Below are 15433 nucleotides of genomic sequence, written 5' to 3' on the forward strand. Positions count from 1 at the left end.
AAACAGAGCAGAGGGAAAGTGGTCACAGGAGAGAACAAAGCCGCCAGGCCCAGCAAGGTTCATATGTTACTGCCAATTATCTCAGATGGTGCAATCCAAAACAAATAACGGGGTAAATAGATAATGCCATGCTGTCTTCCTTTATGTAAGATCAGTGTCTGCAACATTTCACCTTGAGGGTGTCCGCGCCCCACCCCACCAGCAGAACAAGTATTATATGTCACTTCCACGGTGGCCACAGGCCTGCCTGCTCTCACACTGGGAGCACAGCCTGGGTGTGGCCAGGGCCGCCTTGTATGAGCACTTTACTACTTGCATGTTACCCAGGTGGTTTGAGCAAGGTGGGGCACTAGGTGGAGGTTATTTCCTACAGAGGAGAAAACAGCTCTGTCAGGCATCTACACAGTGAACTGCTCAGGACTTGGTAGAATGTAGGAGAGGGTGAAGGAGTGGGTACTAGAGGCAGTCGCTGGGCCACACTGGCAGTGAGACCAGGCCGTGCCACATCACCATCACCTCCTCTCTCAAATCCATGCTCCAAAGTGGATCCAGGGCAGTGCTCGTTCATAAGACTGTGATGAGGATTTCATGGAAATGTGTGTGTGCGTGTGTGTGTACCTGTATGAGCTGTAGCTTAGAATACAAATCTGTGCATATTTAGCATATATAGTGTGTACACAAGTGTGTGTGTGTGTGTGTGAATTCCACTTAAATAATGTGTGTACATGTGTATATTAAGCCTACATAGTGTGTGCATGCTGTGTACACAATGTACAGTCAGCTTGTATAACACATGTATATGTGTGTGTGTGATGTGTGTGTGTGTGTGTGTGTGTGTGTGTGTGTGTGTGGCCTGCAGTCACAGTGGCACACATGTATATGCAGGTTAGTTCACGGCAAATGAGAACCAACAGATGCAGAAAGATGTCCTCCTGGAGCTTCCCTTAGCTGACTACAAGCAGACCCCGCTGAGAAATGGCTGCCCCAGTCCCTCTCCCGGAAGTTCCATGGCCGTGAGGAAGTGGAAAGTTGGCACCAAGATGGTCCTGCACACAAAAAACCTACTCCATTCATTTTTCCATATATTTACCGTCCCTGGCCTGCCACCCTTGGAGGCCTAAAACCATTTTCCTTTGCCTTGAGCCTCTCTGAAGTGTGTTATTCCTCTGCTAAGATGCTATGCCAATCCAAGTCTAACACTCTGAGTTACTCGGTGTTGATGTTCCCCACACAGTGTGTGCTGCAGGCATTAATGAACTGTGTGCTTCTCTCTGTGAATCTGTATTCTGTCCGCCCAATTTACGGAGCCCCAGCTGAAGAACTTCACGGGGCAGAGGACAAGATTTCCCCTCCCATGGTCCTCACACCTTGTTCCAAGAACTCGCCAACTGGACTCTGCTCTGGACTCCAGACCCCAAGGACTCACCCACCAGTACAGATGATGCATTTGAAAGGCAAAACAAACATGAAAAAGTGGGTCTAAGTGCCAGAGGGTGAAGGCGTCCAGAGAGTTGGGACCATTCACTCCCACCAATGCCTGCCTTCAATTCCAATCTGTCCATCATTGTGCCATTTGTTACGTCAGCAAATGTTCATCATCTCATGTTCTCAGAAGGAAGGTAACTGCCTCACACTCCCCACACTCAAAAGAGACTTGGGAAAGACCCCAGAATCATTCAGCCAGGGCTCCTTGAGTCCAGGCCAGTTAATTCCACACAACCAGCACTTTTGCCCACCTGTGAAGTGGGCACAGCAGGTGAGCATTCCAAGGGTCAACACCATTGCCCACATCCAACCTCAATGGCCCAGCTCTGACCAAGCCACCTGGAGCCGAATCCTGTCCAGCCACACACTACAGAATGGTTTAAGCCACTGCACACAGTCAAAGTCTGCAGGTGGGAGAGGAAGAGCGACAGATGCAGAAAACACACAGCAGATACAGGCTGCAGAAAGGGTATGTTTCACAGAAATTCAGAGAGACCCAAATTACAGGCCCCGTGGAACATCCTCCAACAAGCATCACGTTATAAGGGCAGAATGGCCACCTCAGGGTTCATCCCAGGCCCCTCCCTAAGCCTCGGTCCTCCCCTTCCATCACTCATCCATGTGGTGGGTGTCCTGCTGAGGTCCTGGCAGTGGGTCCTGCCACCTCTGATGGGTCCTGCCACCTCTGGGCGTCTGTCCTTCCGCACATCTGATCACCAGGAAGAACAGCCCCCAAGAGAAGACTCCTCCCTCTCTACTTGGCTCCAGTAAAACTCTTTCCTCCCATGGGAATATGACTTTGAGTTTTGCAAGAATAAAGCCACATGGATCGAAACATTTCTTGGAACTGAGTTGAGCAACATATTTCATTGAAAAAAAATTTTTTTTAAATATTCCGATTCCATGATTAGTTCAGCTGGGTAAGAGGATTACATTTGCAGTTTGAAATGTTATGCAATTGCAATGCTTTTGAGCTTTAACTGTCCTAGGGAGGAGTTATGTATCTGATGCTTATATGAATCCTACAATTTACACATCATTACTCTACTTCTGGAAGTACTTAGTATAATATTAAGTCGGCAAAACAGGAAGATAGTACAAAATATGAAACATTAAAAATATATATAAAATACCTTCCTCTTTCCCCTGCTACGTAGCTCCTGACTCAAGGATCACCTTGGTCACCAGCTTCCAGTCTGTCCTTCAAGAGCTCATTCTCAATCAAGTCTCTACAAATGTGTACGTTTTAAAACATGTGTATTAGTGTTTCTAAGTGCTCTTCTGAGAGAACACCTGATCCACAAACACAGTGTTGACTTAAATGCCTTAATCTGCAGGCCTGTCCCAATCTATCAGCATGAAATTAACAGTTCGCCAAACAACTTTCTCATTTAGACAGAGAGGTGTTACCTGCCTTTCACCACTAAAATCCCCATGGATGATTTCCTCTGGGGGTGCTGTACCTGTCAGGGTCTGTTCAGAAGACAGAGCACACCAGTAGCTCATCAGAGGGCAGGTGATGTGGGAAACCAGGTACAGAGGCGGCAGAGCACCTGGGGAAAGGCTAATCTCGGGGTGAAACCTGCAGGAAGCCGACTAAGAGCAGACTCAATGAGGCACAGCCCAACACTTCCCTGAGATTGAGCCAGCGGAAGAGAAGTTTGTCCTCATCTCTCCTGTTCAACCTGGTATCCTAGCCAGTGCATGAAAGCAAGAGAAAGAAACAAGGGCATGTAGACTGGAAAGGAAGAAATGAGTCTTCACTCACAGAATCTACAGGAAAATCTACAAGGCAAGCTGGTAGAATAGTTGTGTTTAGTAAGATCGCAGACTACAAAGTCAATGCATAAAAACCAATTGTGTTTATACATGAAGCAATGACAATAAAAATTGAAAATTGAAAATCAATGACAGTATCTTTCACAAAATGATGTATTTATGGCTTGTGATTTTAGTATACTACCTAAAAAAATCTTTGTCAACTCTATCAAAAACAAAATATATAAGGGTAAATAAATGTGTGTGTGTGTGTGTGTGTGTGTGTAATGTCTGCAAGATGTGTATGCTGAAAACACATTGCAAACACTGATGAAATAAATTAAAGAAGGCCCAAGTACATGGAAAGATATACTGGAAATCTGAAGACAGAAATTTTGTTAAGACATTAATTCTCCCCAAATTAACCTATAGATCAAAGCAATCTCATTCATTTAGAAAATTAAGTTAGTAAAACATCAAAGAAATCAAAACCAAAATGAGATACAACTTCCCACCTGTAAGAATGGCTATCGTCAATAAATGAACAACAAGTGTTGGCAGGGATGTCGAGCACTGTTGGTGGGAATGTAGACTGGTGCAATCACTAAGAAAACAATGTAGAGTTTCCTCAAAAAATTAAAAATGGAACTGCCTTCATGCCAAGCAATTTCACTTCTGGGAATATATACGAAGAAATATATTTCAAAACACTAATTTGAAAGAATATATGCACCCTATGTTCAATGCAGCATTATTTACAAAAGTCACGATATGGGAGCAATCCAAGTGTCCATCAGTAGATGAGTGGATAAAAAAGCTGTGATACATTTACACAATGTAAAAGAGAAGGAAATCTTACCTTTTGTTACAGTATGTATGGGCCTAGAGAGCATTATGCTAAGTGAAATAAGCCACTCAGAGAAAAACAAATACCATGTGATTTCACTTATATGTGGAATGGAATGAACAAAATAAACAGAGAAACAAGATAGAAACAGACTCATTAAGAACAGACTGCCAGCTGTCAGAAGGGAGGGGTAGAAGAGAATGGGTAAAAAAGCAGTACAAATTGGTTGCTGCAGAATAGTCACAGAGATGCGGATTGCAGCATGGAGAATATAGTCAATACTATTGAGATAACTGGGTATGGGGCCAGGTGGGTACTTGGGCAGTGGGGGACCTCTGTAGAGTACATGGTTTTTCAGCCACTTTGCTATACATCTGAAACTAGTGCAGAATGGTATGAATATAAGCGGCGGTAGAAAAACAAAAATTTTTTTTAAAAAAGAAGCTGATTCAAATATGTAAATGTCAATTCAAAGGCCTAGAATAGCAACAAGAGTTTGGAAAAGAACAAAGTTGGTGGCCCCCTCACTGGATACATCCCTCCCTCCTGGACTCGACCCTCAGAGGCGCACACATGCAGCTGCACCAGGAAAACCTGAAGGTGATTGTGGGCTCCTGCTGGTGCGCGGCCAGCGGATCAGACACAGGAGACCGTGAGAAGCCGATGACACCATGCTCATTTCCGTGATGCAAATTTATACCCTAGAACTTGGCTTCTCATACTGTAACAACATAATTACTAGTCATAACTTTAAATTATTCCTGGAGATTCAGACAGCCACTTATTTTTACAGCTGTAAAAACGACCGTGAAAACATCTAAGTCCAATTGCAACTGACACACCATAATTTTAAAGCCACCAAGAATGGCTAAGCCGTGATTTTGGTGGTTATCTTCAAAACTTGCAGGTACCTTAAATAGAATGATTAATAAAGAACTTATTTGATTATTTTAAGGGGAAATAACCCCAGAACCAATGTAACCAGGTTCTCTGATTAAAATGTACAAAAATATTTAAACATATTTTTTCCACTCAAAAAAGTTTTCCTATGCCTCTAAGGATGAATGGATATTCTCTTCATTCTAGTATAATCTGAGCCAATTACTAAGGCCAAAACTCTGTCTCCATATTCACTTTCACCTATCACACTGGTGTATCCACAGTGTCACTGGGTAAAATCTCAACTTCTAACCCGGCAGCTTAAGATTCTACACTCTGCTCTTCCCTCTCCTGCTTCTTTCTATCCCTGCTTGAACAAACCTTGGCCCACCCAGTATGTGTTGGATAGAGAAAAACTCTCAAGGAGCTCCAAGCCATAGGAAATATAGTCCAATGAGCACGTGACAAAGAGCAAAAGAAATGCTTCAGCAGGTGAAGCCACAGAGAACACACACATGGAAGCGCAGCTTGCTCAGGTCTCTGGCTAACCAGGATCTCAGATGGGCAGCAGTAGTCAGGTGGGCATGGGGCTGAGGTGAAGGACCAGACATGGGCGCCATGCAGAGGGGGCAGTATGAGCCAAGGCAGGGGGCACCAGGAGAGAGACTGGAAGAAATCAGGAGGACCTGGGCCCACGTCTGGGATCGAGGAGGTCAGGAAAGAGGAAGCCCTTGGCAAGCCAATCACAAAGGGCTTGAACGTCCAGCTAAGGGTTTGGGAGTCATCTTGAGGCAAAGGGAGACCTGCAGGATCTAAGCAGTGGAGTCCCATGGTCATATTTGAATTCCAGGCCCATCACACCAACAGAGATCCCTCAAGAGCTGGAAAGTGTGCACTGTCTGCTTGAAAACCCTTCTTTATCAGTTTCTTCAGCATTAAGGATTCCCTTGGGAAGCTCCTATCACAGTTCCATATTAAAATGAAGTCAGATGTGAATTATCTGAGTTCCTAGGAGATCCATGCCAAGTATTTCCTGAACAAACTCCAGGTGTTTCTACTTAAATCACAGCAGTTTCCAAGAATGTTATCCGTTGGAAATGCAGGCTCTCAGGTCCTTCCCAGACCCATGCATCAGCACCTGCATTTTAACAAGCGTGTGAAGCTCTGGACTGGACTGCCTGAAACAACACCAGAGGCCTGGATCATTCCGCCATAAGCACCACTTTATGCTACCACAGCACCGAAGCTGCCTTTAGAGGTTTTGAATTTGAATTTCTTGTTATCTGTCAAGTGGAAGCCCACCACTCATGCGCCTTCTCTGGACTGGGAAAGCAGAGGGCGGGTGCACTCACGGTAGCTCACACCAGAAGAAGCACAAATTGAAAGAAGCTTTTGGTGGAAGAGGATGAGTATCCACTTTCTACCAACAGGGTTGGCAGCAGTAGGCCTCCCTGGCCTTCGGCCCACATCTGCCACATATTATCCTCTGCCTGCAGAGAGCTACCCTCTTCAGGGGAAAGTAAATCTACTGCGAGGCTCTGATGTTTATATGTAGACACCTAAAAAGGAAGTATTCCACAATCATATGGCCCCATTCCAATAAAGAGGAGATGTATGTCAGGGGCTGAGACAGATATAAATGGGGCTGGGGAATTCCAGGATGACTCCTGGGTTATGGGTTTTCTCCAAATGAGATTTTGGTAGCAGGATACAGATGAAAAATTGTAGACAGTGGTAGTGGGAAAGGAATGGTGGGTCAAGGGATAGGAGGCGGGCTTGAGGATGGTGGGTGGTAAGCAATGGTGGATAAGAATTGATTGGTGGGTCGTAGGTGATGGGTAAAAGGTGGTGGAGAGATGATTGGTGGGTCGTAGGTGGTGGGTAAAAGGTGGTGGGTAATGGATGGTGGATAGTGGGTGATGGTAGAAGGTGGCCAGTATAGATGAGTAGGAGTGGTGAACAGTAATGGTAGATGATGGAAGAGGGTGAATGCTGATGGTGGGTGGTGGATGGTGCATGGCGATGGGGGGGGGGGGGGAAGAGTGGTGGTAGTGATGATAAGTGGTAGATAATGGATGGTTATAGATATAGCTAGTAAGTCACAGCTGGAGAGGTAGAAGATAGACAAATGATCGATGGCAGGTGGTGGGTAATACATGATGGGTAAAGAGTGATGGATGGTGATGGTGGAATATAGTACATGATGGATGAATGGTGATGGTGGATGATGGGTGGCAGTGGATTGTAGATGGTAGGTGATGAGCGAAAGGTGATGGAATGGTGATGGTGGATGGCAAATGGTAGGTGGTGAGGACAGAGGATGAATGATGAATGTTGGGTAGTTGGTACATAATGAGAGGAGGATGGAGGATGGTGATAGCAAACTATAGCTCACTGGAGGGGATGGTAGTAGTGGGTCATGGAGGAGGATATTTTGTTCTGATATGAAGAACTCATTCTTCTGCCATCACCATCACCATCTCCCACCCACCTTCACCACCACCACCACCATCCACCATTTCAGCTCCATCTATGTCCCACCACCCACCATCCACCTGGTGTTGTAAACCCATAAGCAGAAGCCACCTTGGACTTCTCTTGCCCCCCATCAGGCTCCATATTCAATCAACTATTGCCTCTAAAAACAGGCAATAAAGCATAATCTGAAATAAGGTCAAGAGCTCAGTAGCACAGACTTGGGAACCTGGCTGCCATGGTCTGAACACCACCCAAAAGCCGTGTGACTTGTCTGTACCAGTTTCCTCATCTGTAAAATGCACCTACTTCACAGGATTATGAATATGAAATGAGTCAATATTTGCAAAGCACCTAGAACAATACCTGCACATAGTAAATGCTAAGTATTTTTTAGATACATGATTAGAACAGATATGCACCAGATACTTCACTTTACATGTCTCCTCCTTTCCTACAACATGAATTCCTGCCAGATAGTCGCAAAAAAAACAACACAAAAAAAAAACAAAACCAGGCAGCACTTACCATTCTTCCAGAGTGAGAATATGGAAGATGGAAGAAATGACAACAAAAGTGCAGCTCACTGACACACCAGATGGCTCATTAATATCGGATAGCTGGGTTTAACTTCCTAGGATCAGACACTAATCTCTCATGTATGCAACACGTTTTTAGTATAAGTAACAGAGTTCACTTAAGTCTCAACACTTGAATGCTTGGTAAAACTTCCATAAAGTTTTATTATCCTTCAACTAAGCCACCCTAGCCTATTAATAAGTAAAGCAAGCATCAACACGCCCTGCTTCTGCAGAAAGGCTCCTCGCTGCCCCACCTGTTTCTTTGCTAAGCCCTAGGTTTCTACTGTCTTGGAAGCCTAATTTGCCAAACTTTAACAGATCAAGTAAGAGGCGTTGTGATGGCTCATGGAGATGACTCAGGGTAGGAAAGAAGCCATGCGCATGGACTGAAGGAGAAATTCACATGTGGACCAAGATCCTAAAAAGGAAAACAGGGTGAAGGAGAGAAGGAAATGATGGAGCATGAGATGGAAAGGAAGGAAAGGGAGGGGATGGAGGTGGGTGTGGGAGAGGGGAGGGTAGAGGAGAGGGTATTAAGGCACATCCCCTCTCTGCCGGTCATGGAACAACTGGAGAGTAGAGCAGCAGGATGTGTTTGTCATTCTCTCCAGCCCCCCATCTGCTGTAGACCCCGCAGATCTGGTGATTCTGGCAGAGAAGGTGACTGCTGCTTTCCCTTCCTCTCATCAGTCCAAATCACTTAGGATTAGGAACGCTCTCACACTCACGCATCGTCAGAGTCCCAGAGAAAGCATAAATCTAAATGCTTTCCAAATGCTTGAATAAAATATAAAAGGTTCAGCGCCCTAGCTGGCTTGGCTCAGTGGCTAGAGCGTTGGCCTTTGGACTGAAGGGTCCCAGGTTCGAATCTGGCCAGGGGCACATGCCAGGGTTGCGGGCTCAATCTCCAGTGGGGGGCATGCGGGAGGCAGCCAATCAATGGTTCTCTCTTATCATTGATGTTTTTATCTCTCTCTTCTTCTCCCTTCCTCTCTGAAATCAATAAAAAAAAATATTTAAATATATATATATATAAAAGGTTGAGATTGAATTCTGGGAAGCCACCTCTCTCACACAAGGCAGGATGAACATTAGATTCAGAGTGAGAGCAAGTTCTGGGATAGGCAGCACCCACTGAGGAGTCTTCAGGGAGGGAGCTGACTTCATGAGATGACTAAGCAGATGTAGACACCTTTCTCCTCCCAAGTCTCTACAAATATGACAGGAAATGTCTGACTTGTTGGCTCACCACCTGCTAGCTAGGCATCTTCAGACAAGTGTCTTATCTTCTCTGAGCCTCGGTTTCTTCTTGATATAGCAAATAGAGGGGATATCTACTTCTTGGGGTCAATACCAAGGATTAATAAGCATTCAGCACATGTTAGTTTCCTTCTAACTGTAAATATCACCCTGAGAAACTTAATAAAACTGTGGAATCCTAGGTTCAGCCCCTGGACCATCTGGACCCACCAGCATGGGTGGAAGCTCGGGTACCTGGATTTTAACATACTCCCCAGTAGCAAAGGAGGAGCATGCTGCTTGAAGATAGACAGTATCTGAGCTCATCACTGTGGGACTAGTCAGGTTTCAGAAAACAGATATATTTAAAAAGTTTCTAGTATTAAGAGGGTAGAGGCCTGCACAGGGGTCCAAGTGGGGTGCTATACATGTGTGTGAATGGACATGTATGTTTATGTTGAGAAGGCTAGAAAGGCCATTGAGAAGCTAAGCCCAGAGGACAATGTGGTCTGATTATGAAATCAAGCAGTGTGTCCTTAAACTTGGCAATATTTTTATTTTATTTTAATATATTTTATTGATTTTTTACAGAGAGGTAGGGTGAGGGACAGAGAGTTAGAAACATCGATGAGAGAGAAACATCAATAAGCTGCCTCCTGCACACTCCTTACTGGGTAGGTACTCGCAACCAAGATACACGCCTTTGATGGGAATCTAACCTGTGACCCTTGAGTCCACAGGCCGATGCTCTATCCACCGAGCCAAACCAGCTAGGGCTTGGCAATATTTTTAAAAATAAATCAGGTCCTAAAACAAAAGCATGAACTTCCAGAAGAGAGTTTCTTCAGATGAGAAACTATCTATAAAACAGATTGAATTTCTAAAATGGGATAAATGGAATGCGTAGAGGTATTTTCAAAAATCGTCCATTCTTTTCACAAATGTTTATAGTGACTGCCTCCTAAGCCAAAGCCAGATGTTGGGGACAGACACGATGGAGCCACTTCTGGGTCCTCGCCATGTTTTGAGCTTTTTTGGAAGTACAATGGGATGTCAGTCATCAGCTTTAACTGGGAGGAGATGCTTAAGGCCCACACAAAGAAAAGGCCGTGGAGTGAAGGAAGGAGCGTCTTATCTTCTTGTGGGGCAAACTTGGAGGCCATGCAGGCTACAGTCCAAGCAAGCGAAAGCTCGGTGTAGGGCAAGCATGTCAAACTCGCGGTCTGTGAGCTACATGTCTCGTTTATTTGGCTTGTGTTAGCCTTTGAGTTTGACATGTTTGGTGTAGCGTGATGTGGCAGCACCTGTAGGAACTGAGCTCCTAGACTTGGCAGGGCAGCTTGGAGGGTGAGGAAGCATTAGGTACAGAGTTTACTCAGCATGAGGAACCTTTGGTGGCCACTCTGAGTTCAGCATGATGCATCCGAGATGCCTCAAGACACCCCAGGGATCCTGCAGGGAAGCTGGGCCCACAGGCTGAGAACTAAGGAGGCAGCATAGAAGCTCAGCAGGCTGGGAGTGAATGCCAGAGGGGGGAGGAGGCCAGAGGCTGAGCAAGAGCTGCAGGGAAGGCAGCCAACTGTACTGTGTGCTGCTGGGCGGCCGAGGCGGCCTGATGACACACCCCTGCTGGCTGTGTGGGTGACTGCTCAAGAGGTCTGGGCAGTGAGTAGGAGCCGTTCGGAGCCCCAAGCCTGGTCCAGAGGAAAGATGAGCAACTGTCTGCGTGACTCAAGTGCACTTCAAACGCCAAGTGTTCTACCCAAGAGCCTCCCTCCCAGGAAAGGCCAAGGCCACCACACGGACGTTCCATGGTGCTTGGATTCCAGCAACTACCATCGTGCTCATGTGTGACTTCTCGGTTCTATTTTTGGGGCCACAGTAAACATGAATAGGAACACAGGTGCACTACTGAGCTCGGGAAGCTTCTATGCTATTCCACACCTGACCTCCACATTCAGCTTGGGCCTAGCAGTACCCCACGAAAACGTTAGTGCCTCTGAGTATACCCCAATACCTCTGAGAGTACCCCAATATTGCTGATACCCCACGTTCCTGAGAGCACCCCAATGCTTCTGAGCATACCCCAATATCTGAGAACACCCCCCAATACTGAGAGCACCCTAATACCTCTGAAAACACTCCGGTACCTCTAAGAGGAACTCAGAACCTCCGAGAGCCCCAATTGTGGTCTGAGGACACCACAATACTTCTGAAAATATCCCAATACCTCTGAAAGCACCCTAATGCCTCTGTGAAGGTCCCCAATACCTATAAGATCACCCTCATGCCTCAGAGAGCATCTAATACTCTGATGGCCTATGGAGGGTGTTGGAGTCAGGAACAGGGGTGGCCTGGGAATGGGGGAAGGGGTTCTCCCCTGCACACAGCCCCCTGAAGGAGCCCTCGGGGGTCATTTGCAGAAGATTTGAGGTGGTTGTATCCTCGTCTTAAAGGACAGCTCTCGAGGCTTTGCTGACGTGTGCTGGTCTCTCCCACGTGATCTTATGCTGTGAAGCCCCTCCGCAGGCTGCCAGGCCTGGGCTCAGCAGCCTCTGCCAGCCCCGGGGGATGCCACTGCCAGGCTAGCAGGCTGCCCAGGCTGCTTCCTGCAGCTGCTGAGCACAGCCAGAAAGGCCAGGCTGAAAACGCCACTCACCTCTGCTGCCTCAGACAGGATGCCTGGAAGAGACATCCGCTCGCACCAGAATGCGACACCCACCGAAGTACCTACCTATGATGGAGTCCCTGCGGAAGACGTCTCTATCGAAGATGTAGAAGGACAGGTGGCGAAAACTCCGTGGGATTTCACAGTAGAAGTCTTCTCCATAGAAGGGGCTGGACAGAGAAACAGAATGAGCACCGTTAGTTCCACGAGGTGATGGAGTCGCGGTGGGGGCGCAGACTGAGCACCCACCTGGGGCACACACGTGCACTCATTTTTAAGCACCACAAACACGCCATTCCACGTCTCGCTTATAAGACACGAAATTGCAGCTTCTTAACTAGAAGGTGAATGAACTTAAGAGTGAACAGGCTGTAAAAATCTTCAAAGATGTGGCCCCAGCACTGAAGGCATGCCATGTTAAATCAGCGATTTTCAACCTTTTTCATCTTGTCGCCCGAGTAAACTAATTAGTACTAAAATTCTGCGGAATACCGAAAAACATAGTTTTTGCTGATCTGACAAAAATATATATATAATTTTGATTCATTCATACCTGACAGCTATTGTTATGTTGACTGTTATCTCTTTTTTAATTTGACAACGTAAGGAAAAAGAGGTCAGTGCCCTAACAGTCAGGTACTGCATGTTTTAAAAATTCCTGTGGCACCTGGTTAAAAATCGCTGCATCAAATGAAGGAATTGCTGTGCGGGTTTGGTGACAGCTCAGGGAAACCAGAGAGTCGACACCAGAGAGATCGTGGCATTAACAAAGCCATGTCTACTGCATGTGTCCAGCTTTAGCACAAATGCTCCAGGGCTGCCAACCACCTTGAGGGTCTGGGTGGCAGGTGGCAGGCCTCACCCAGCATGCAGAGGGTACAGAGCGCTCCCCTTTCTCCAGGAGTCGAGGTTAAATCTGACCAGGCCACCATCGCACCTCTCGTCAGGGAGAGGAGCCTTACCCACCACAGCCAACTGTCTACACAGACCCTGAGGCTCATTCACCCACAGGTGGAGACTCAAAATAAACTAAAAATTCTGCTGAGACCGGTTTAGCTCAATGGATAGAGCGTCGGCTTGGGGACTGAAGGGTCCCAGGTTCCATTCTGGTCAAGGGCATGTACCTTGGTTGCGGGCATATCCCCGGTAGGGGGTGTGCAAGAGGCAGCTGATCGATGACTCTCTCATCGATGTTTCTAACTCTCTGTCTCTCTCCCTTCCTCTATGTACAAAATCAATAAAATATATTTTTAAAAAATAAAATAAAATAAAATAAAAATTCTAATTGAGGGGCTGTAACCCCTGGGCCATCCTAGCTGGGTAGGGGCTGAGGTTAGCAGGAAGCCCCGTTCATGGAAGCCACGGTGAATGTGCACAGAACACGGCCCCCCGCCATACCTGCATCCACCAGGGAGGAAATGGAACAGTTACTTCAGCACATACACCTCCAACTACCTTGGAATTTGGCATGATTCCACTTCCACACATGCTCATGGCTGTAGTCCAGCATAGGAAACATGGAATAGATCAAGTAAAAACTAAAACAGTGTGCTTCATTTTGTTAGGAGAAAGAGGGATGTAGGCTGCTGACCAAATATGAAAAGACAGATGGAAAGAATTGATACCATGAGTGTCTCCTAGTGAAAGTTTACTCTGAGTGACACAGACATAACAATAGGAAAGAAAGGGCGGGGGGGGGGGGGGGGTGGACGGGAGAGAATTATTTCCCAATTAAGAGAGCTCCAGGGCCGTATTTTCTCAAGTTTAGCACCTCTGAAATCAGAATGTGTCCTACAATCAATGTCAGAAGAAAACTGTTTCACAGATTAATTAGAATTGTTTGTTTGTTTGTTTGTTTTTTGGTGTACATAAAATAATGGTACACCCATAATTGACAAATGTCACAGATTCCATAAAATACAGAATTTTTGATGGCATGACACACCGTTATTTGAAAGTCATAAGCACAAAGAGCTGGAGCCTTGAGGAGCTCCAGAGTCATCGCCGGGAGAAGGGGTAGAAGCAAATAAGCCATCACAGAAGTAAGGCATGATGGGAAATGAAACCTGGTTCAGAAGGGATGGGGCACAGAGTGCAGGAGAGGAAAGCAGTAGGCAAGGAGAGAGAAGGGCAAGTCTGGGGTCCAGAATGGGCCTACAGTAGGCACTGCCCATGCCTGGACCCAAACATACTGAGTCAGGGCAAGAGAATCAGTGAGGAGGAAAGGCTGAGAGAGGCAGGGAAACCAGCAGGTCTGACTGCCCATGTCAGACATCAACCAGTGTACCAATCCTTCCAGCTAGAAAGACAAAGGACCCATGTCAGCCAGCACATGCTTGAGAAAGAAGAGCAAAGGTGGAGGACTCACAGATCCAGGTTTCAAAATTTATTGCAAAGTGACAGTAATCAAGACAGTGTGGTGAATAACATTTTCTTTAATCCGATATATCCAAAATATCACTTCAAAATGTAATCAATATGAAAATTATTAATGAGCTACTTCACATTCTTTTTCTCATAGTAGGTCACTGGAATCCCTTGTGTGCTTTATACTTGGAGCACATCTCAACGTGGACTTGCCACATTTCACATGCTCCACTGATCCCTACCTCACACCATACACAAAAAATTAACTCAGAGTAATCACACACCTAGATGTAAGGGCTAAAACGGCAACAACTAAAACTATAACTATACAGAAATAAATCTTTGTAACCTAGATTAATTAGCATTGTAGGTTTTTTTTTTAGTGTACATAAAATAATGGTGAGTCCATAACTGACAGTGTCACAGATTCAATAATATACAGAATTTTTGATGACATGATACATCGTTACTTGAAGATCATGAGCACAAAGAGCTGGAGCCTTGTCTATTGGCTCCAACAACATATTTAGATATGACATCAAAACAATTTCTAAAGGAAAAAATATCAGAAAGCCAAACTTCATCAAAATTAAAAATATTGTGCTTTAAAATACACTATTATGAAACTTCCAAGAAAGATAAGAGAAAATCTTTGCAAATCATGTATCTGATATAAAACTTGTATCCAGAATACATGAAAAAAGACACTTTTACAGCACAATAAGAAGCAAGTAAGTAGTTCAATTGAAAAACGGGCAAAAGATTTGAGCAGATATATCGCCAAAGCAGACAAATGATCCACAAGCATATAAAAAAAAAAGTTCATTAGCCAACAGGAAAATGCAAATTAATTGAAAAAATACCACTCCCCCCTACTAAGATGGCGATAATAAAAAAGATGGCAACAAGTGTTAGGAAGGATGTGGAGAAATTGGAACCCTCTTACATTGCTGGTGGAAATGCAAACTAGTACAGCCACTTTGGGAAACAGTTTGGCAGGGTATTAAAAAATTAAACACAAAGTGATGACAGGGTCTAGCAATTCCTCTCCTGGCAATACCCAAGAGAAATGAAAATGTACCTATACAAAAACGAATATATCAATGTGCACAGCAACATTATTCACAACAGCCC

The 15433-nt window shown here is 45.4% G+C and overlaps 1 protein-coding gene across 1 annotated transcript in view; it reads right to left on the reverse strand.

The window, feature by feature from the left end:
- The window catches only part of RASA3 (RAS p21 protein activator 3), a 118739-nt gene that overhangs the window by 46072 nt on the left and 57234 nt on the right, over window positions 1-15433 (reverse strand). The window contains exon 3 of the mRNA XM_036456430.2: window positions 11999-12102. Coding sequence (XP_036312323.1) covers window positions 11999-12102 — 104 coding nt within the window. The remainder of the gene's footprint in view (window positions 1-11998; window positions 12103-15433) is intronic.

The sequence above is a fragment of the Pipistrellus kuhlii genome, unplaced genomic scaffold (genome assembly GCF_014108245.1).
Source record: "Pipistrellus kuhlii isolate mPipKuh1 unplaced genomic scaffold, mPipKuh1.p scaffold_m20_p_3, whole genome shotgun sequence".
Classification (NCBI taxonomy): Eukaryota; Metazoa; Chordata; class Mammalia; order Chiroptera; family Vespertilionidae; genus Pipistrellus; species Pipistrellus kuhlii.